Source organism: Lactuca serriola, chromosome 3, assembly GCF_051521515.1.
Source record: "Lactuca serriola cultivar US96UC23 chromosome 3, Lser_US96UC23_V15, whole genome shotgun sequence".
NCBI classification, from domain to species: Eukaryota; Viridiplantae; Streptophyta; class Magnoliopsida; order Asterales; family Asteraceae; genus Lactuca; species Lactuca serriola.
This window is the reverse complement of record NC_136410.1, coordinates 108,902,711-108,909,892: the sequence shown is the minus strand read 5'-3', so window position 1 is coordinate 108,909,892 and position 7,182 is coordinate 108,902,711. Positions and strand designations below refer to the sequence as shown.

Below are 7,182 nucleotides of genomic sequence, written 5' to 3'. Positions count from 1 at the left end.
ATCGGACCTCCACCGATGCGATTTATTGCTTATCGGTCACTATAATCGGTTTTGGTCAACATATGTCAAAGTCGGAATTAATCAGACCTAATCGGGTTTGGTCAACGCAGGTCAAAGTCGGACCTAATCGGCCCTAATCGGACCTAATCACTGATTAATCACTTTTTTTGTAGGATTAAAATTAGATTTATAAATTTTTGAATAATTTTCTGAATAATTAATGGTCCCCGATTAATCCCCACCTAGCCGATTAATCCTTAATCGCTAGTCCACGATTAGCGATTTCTACAACCATATAATATATTAATAAATCATAATTAAACCTTTTTCTCCTTAGTTCATCCTATCAGTTGTTATGGTGAAGGCAACCCAAAAGGATCATGCTCACAATCGGATCAAATACATACCAAAATAGTTATGGATTAGACACCTAATCCAACATACTATTATTAACGGATTAACATCAAATTTGGCCAATAAATTATAATTACAAAAAACTCTAATTTGTAATTAAACGGATTTTTGTTTAATAAAAATTTGTAAAGAAACGAATAGGTAAGAGCACATTGAAAACAAATATAAAACAATTATAAAAAGTTACAAAAAAATAGGTAACAAATATTGTAAATAATTGTAAAAAATCTATGCTTTATGAAAGAAGGTTCAACAAAAACTTTAGTTTGGTAATTTTATTAAAAATGAAGAATAATCTATGTTCTTTTTTTTTTTTTTTACAAATAATAAAGTATATAAAATTGATGAGAATGTAAAAAATATGATACAACCCTTTCTTTCTATTCCGCATTTTGGCAATACCAAGACGTATTCATATCCTTATGAATCGGATAATACTATGTTATTTATGCTTAGAACAATCATGTATCAAAAAGTTTTAAAAAAGTTTTGAGCATATAAAGGTGTATTAATTGAAAAAAAATTAGAAAAGTCCATCGAACTTATCAATAATCTATTATATATTATGTTTTTTAAATGACTTATAAACTATTTTTATGGTCTTAATAAATACTATAGTTTAATAAGTTCAAATATTAATAAGTTGATAAATTAGCTTATGTGAGACAAACACAACATTAATCTTGTATAACCAATCCATAAAGAGTACATTTGTAAAGGTGGTCATGAAAAGATCGATGATGATATTTTGTTAATTATATATTGTATGGAGTTCATTAGACAATAAATTGGTTGATTGTCTGGTAGATCAGCCGGACACGTATGTTTATACAAACTTTGTTGTAATATTTTCATAATATATTAGTTCTATTATGGTTAGCGTGAGATGTATTGAACATGGTTTGATTCATAATTTATAAATGTCATCATGAAACTTTGGCATGTTTGGGTGAATTATGAATACATTCCTTCATAGTTACCTTTTAGAACATATTCTATACGGAATCTTCGCGTAGAGATAAAAAAATTTCATAATCATAACGAAACATATCAAATGTAAGAACACATGCATACGTTACAAACCGATCGTGTTTGAGATATCTCATCCTCACATTGACACAATTGTCAACTGTGGGCATAGTTTGGATGATACATCACCAAACTCATGTTGGGACAATCATGAACACCTCACTTGCTCGAAAATGATGTCACGTGCCGTTGGAGTCGTGCATAAATCAGTTTTGTCCATTTCGGTAGAAACCAAAGATATTGTTAAGTAACCAAACCATTTATGCATATGAATTCAATATATGTAAAATGATATTAATGTTCATCGAAATTACATATTTTGTTTGAATCTTTTTATATAAAACAGGGCAATATTGTTATTATAAAGTGTATAATAGATGTCTTAAGATTAAAATATGAATACAGACAGTGACACGAGTTTAAAATACAAAAATAATTTGTTCACGGTTTAAATAAAACCGACATAAAACCATATAGACTTTAGAAATCATGATTATTATTTTTTTTAAAACAACTCTAATCTACTCCTAAATTATTTATAACTAGTTTATAACCCGTGGGAACCACGGTTATAAAATTAATTAAACTTTTATAGTAAGAACTTAAAATTATTAATCAATTGTTTTAAATATATTATTAATTAAGAGATATTTTTTAGTTATACAAAATTATAATCGTTAATTTAAACAAATACGTGAATTATATCATCTTATAATTTATTAATTTTATTTTAATGTTATTAATTTAATTTAATTAGAGTGGTAAATTTAAAATTTGAAATTTGAAATGGAGAATTAATAAGTTGACAAGTGGCATGCGTTAATTAGGAGGTCTAATAAGGTGACACATGTCAAAAGAATAATAAAATATGCATTATTAAGATACCTAATAAGATGACACATGTCAAAAGGAGATTAAAACTATTCTTTTATTAGAATAGGAAGATTTCACTTATGTCATAATTAGAGTTAAACTCTCAACCTTAAAAGTAATTTCAACCTTGAAGAGTAAGGAGTAACGACAATATAGGATAGCTCTTGACTAGAAGCCTTTTAGTGAAATCTTAACTTTTATATATATTTGTTTGTCAAAAAGATTTATAAATATGTCTCTCAAATAACGTCATAAGTTATTTATATATACAACTTAAAAAAAAAATAGTGGGTCTAACATTCCACCTTATGTACATGCGAATAAGCTATCATTATGTTTTACGATATATCAACAATTTTTTTTTATTGAAATCTCACATCTACGTACTATACACGTTCTCAATCACTTCAATACATATGTTAAATTTTACTCTCTCTCTCTCTCTCTCTCTCTCTCTCTCTCTCTCTCTCTCTCTCTCTCTCTCTCTCTCTCTCTCTCTCTCTCTCTCTCTCTCTCTCTCTCTCTCTCTCTCTCTCTCTCTCTCTCTCTGGCGCTAGTATAATAAACATCTACGTACTATACACGATCTCAATCACTTCAATACATATGTTTTATATTTTTTTTTGTTGAAAATGTAGTATTTCGCATATCTAATAGACATGCAGTCAAAGTTATCGTCTAACACCGCATAGACTCAACACAACTGATCTGATCTTATAAAACCCATGTCATAAATGACGTGTTTTAGCAGTTGGTTGAGCAGTCGTGGCATACAAACACAAACAACATGCAATGTCTTGGCTCGTTTTCATTGAGAATAGTCTCATATCGGCTACACATGGTGTCATTTATATCTATATATTTTTTAATCTATTTTCTACCTCTCTTTAAAACAAAAACTATATAAAAATATACATTTGGAAAGAATATTCAACACTTCCCATGACTCTTTATACTTTAGATATTGTTATGCCAGAGGATATTTATTTCTTTATTCTAACTCCAACAAAATTAGTTGGTATTATATTTAAATAAATCATGACTAGTAAATTTTGCTTCTAAGTAGTTTTGTATTTTTTAAACTCATCCAACAAATATAGATTCGTGAAATTATAAATATCTCACTCTTTTTGCTCATTTTTGTAAAAATAATTTATCTTATTATTAAAAAAAAATAAAGTAATAAATTTTGATCATTTAAAACGCATTTTTTAAATTGTACTTTTAGATAGTTTCTATAATATACTAAAAGTCAAACAAATTACTTTTAAATAGTTTAAAGGGTCTCTTTACTCCTTTACATAATTCTTTTGTATAAGAAAACTAATTCAGGCAACTGTTCCCACTAATCACTCGCTCTTGTTCTTCTTCTCCATTATCTCTGCAACTTCAATGGAGATCCAAACCCACATAAACACTTTCTCTTTCATCTTCCTCACTCTTCTCTTTTCTCCATTATCACACGCATGCCACCCTATTGATCATCAAGCATTACTCGACTTCAAACAGAAAATCACCTCAGACCCTTCAAACCTCTTACATTCATGGACACCTCAAACTGATTGCTGCAAATCGTGGGATGGCATTGCCTGTGATTCCGCCGGCAGAGTTATCAATGTCTCCCGTTCTGGCCTCGTCTCCGGCGACGAATCCATCCTCGACACATCCATGTCCGGTACCCTCTCTCCTTCTCTTTCTAATCTCACATTTCTGCAACTCCTTGACCTCAGCGAACTGAAAGATTTAACCGGTGGGATCCCACCGGAGTTCGGAAAACTTTCACGTCTAACCCACTTGTTTCTTGAAGCCAATCAGCTTTCTGGTTCAGTTCCGGTCACTTTTCGTTTCCTTTTCCGGCTAAAAAAGCTTTACCTTAGTGATAATCGTTTGAGCGGAGGGATCCCACCGGAGATTTTCCGATCTTTTAAATCCCTTTCGGAACTTGGTCTTTCGGGGAATCAGTTTTCCGGTGAGATTCCATCGTCGATTGGGGAAATGGTTTCGATAACACAACTTAACTTTCATGAAAATAATTTCACCGGAATCATTCCGGAAACGATCGGAAAGCTAAAGCATCTTAAAAATCTTGACTTGTCGAATAATCAGATCACCGGAAAAATCCCGGAATCGCTTGGATCGCTACAGAAATTAGAGCTTTTGTATCTTAATCAAAACCAACTTTCTGGTTCCATTCCTTCTTCCATCGGTGGTCTCGTTTCTATTCAGTTCATTCGTATGTCGGAAAATCAACTCACCGGTGTAATCCCGCCGTCCATCGGGAAGCTTACGAAGATCCAAAGGTTGGTATGTGATAACAATAAGCTCACCGGAAAACTACCAGCCACCATCGGTCATTTGATCAGTCTCACCGATATTTACTTCTCCGGTAACAGATTAACCGGAAGTATTCCTGCAAGTTTCGGCAACTTAAAGAACCTTCAAGCACTCGATTTATCAAGAAACATGCTTTCAGGCCCGATTCCACCTCAGCTTGCTAAATTACAGAATTTACAAACTCTAGATTTGTCATTTAATCCTCTGAAGCTAATCACATTACCAAATTGGTTTTCCAAACTGAAAGTTTTCCGGCTAAAGATGGCAAACACCGGAATCCAAGGTCCGCTTCCGGGATTCCTGTCGTCGGCATCTACAATCTCAGAACTGGATTTATCCAGCAACTCATTAACAGATGAATTACCACATTGGATCGGGAACATGACGAATCTTTCAAATTTAAATCTGTCAAACAACCGATTCACGAACTCGATTCCAGCTGAATTCAAGAACCTTTCCCTCCTAATGGACCTCGATCTTCATTCCAACAACTTTTCCGGCGACATAAACAGGATTTTCAAGAAAAATGTTCGAGACCCACTTGGCCATTTCAACACAATTGATTTATCGTATAACTCGTTTTCAGGACCAATCAACGTTAATGGCGATGAAGTGGCGATGGATGAAGTTGTTTCTTTGGTTTTATCGCATAATCCGATTGGCGGAATGATACCGGAATGGTTGAGTAAGGGGGAAGGATTGGAAAGAATCTTGATTTCTAGTAATAAGTTGATAGGAAAGATACCGAAGGAGTTGTTAAATTTGAAGAAGTTGAAGGATTTTGATGTGTCAGAAAATAGATTAATCGGAGAAATTCCTGGGCATATTGCAAGCATACCAGCTTCTGCTTTTTTGGGTAATCCTGGTTTGTGTGGGACCCCACTTCCGCCATGTAAGCATTCCTTTTGATGATGTGTCGTTTTGTTTTCTATTTATATAAATTTTATACAAAAGTTTTATTGAGAATCTATAGTTACTTTATGTCTATTTTATTTATTTATCTATTTATTTATATCTCTTCTCCCTCACAGAATAGAACTCCTATAAACTCAGAAATTGCAAGCGATGAGTCTCACATAACGTATTTATAGCATGAAAAAAAATTACTATGTTGATCCGCTTGCCTCATTAAGTGGCCTCTATCTAAAATGCAATTCTTTTGTTCATTGTAAATAATATGGCATCCATACTATTGATCACAATGCTCGAACCACCAAGCTAATGAAAGTATTTGTTTGGAATTTTAAATAAGACTAATATCATAAAAGTCTTAATTTGAAATGCCTAATTAGAAAAAGCTCTAAGAATTTTCTTTTATTATTGGTATAACAAGAACTTTCTCATAGAATTATCACTAGCTACTTATTTCATGGTTAATTTTGTTAACTTTTGTGAAAAATCTATCCTAAAATTAGGTTTAAAGTTTAAATTTGGTCCTTGCAATTTTGAAAAAAAAAATAACACCACTTTATTTTTCATTTTTTGTATATTTTATTTATTTTTGTTTATTTATACACATTTTTTATTTTCGCTTATATATATATATATATATATATATATATATATATATATATATATATATATATATATATATATATATATATATATAGAGAGAGAGAGAGAGAGTTAGGTTCAAATGTTTTCACTATCTACTGTATGTATGTATGATTGATTCTGAACCAATCATTTTAGTTATTTTAAGAAAGTAATTAATACATATTAAATGCTGAAGATGTAATTAATATCCATTATATCTTCAATATGTAAATATGCATTAATTACTTTCTTAAAATAACTAAAATGATTGGTCCAGAATCAATAATACATGCACACAATAGATAGTGAAAACAAAATAACCTAACCCTATATATATATATATATATATATATATATATATATATATATATATATATATATATATATATATATATATATATATATATATATATATATATATATATATATATATATATATGGAGTGGTTCAAATGAGAACAAAAAAATGTTAAGAACCGTAAGAACCTCTAACTATAGATGTTTATAAAGGATTTAGGGTAACCCTAAACCCTAAACCTTAAACCCTAAACCCTAAACCCTAAACCCTAAACCCTAAACCCTTTATAAACACTCTAAACCCTTTATAAACACCCTAAACCCTTTATAAACACCCTAAACCCTAAACCTTAAACCCTTAACCCTAACCCCTAAACCCTAAACCTTAAACCCTTTATAAACACCCTAAACCCTAAACCTTAAACCCTTTATAAACACCCTAAACCCTAAACCCTAACCCCTAAACCCTAAACCTTAAACCCTTTATAAACTAAAATACAAAATAAATAAAATATAATACGAAAAAATATGAAAAAACAAAAACTGTAAAATTTAAAATTTATGATTATATTAGAGTAAAAAAAAACAAAGATAAATAAAGTGTGTGTGTGTGTGTATATATATATATATATATATATATATATATATATATATATATATATATATATAGAGAGAGAGAGAGAGAGAGAGAGAGAGAGAG

General features: G+C 30.7%; 1 protein-coding gene across 1 annotated transcript; it reads left to right on the top strand.

Moving 5' to 3' along the window:
• The first annotated feature begins 3,618 nt into the window (after positions 1-3,618).
• Positions 3,619-5,637, top strand: LOC145093011 (uncharacterized). The gene has a single exon (XM_079031042.1). It carries the CDS (start codon positions 3,709-3,711, stop codon positions 5,557-5,559), a length of 1,851 nt encoding a protein of 616 aa, XP_078887168.1. The 5' UTR covers positions 3,619-3,708; the 3' UTR covers positions 5,560-5,637.
• Positions 5,638-7,182: the final 1,545 nt, after the last annotated feature.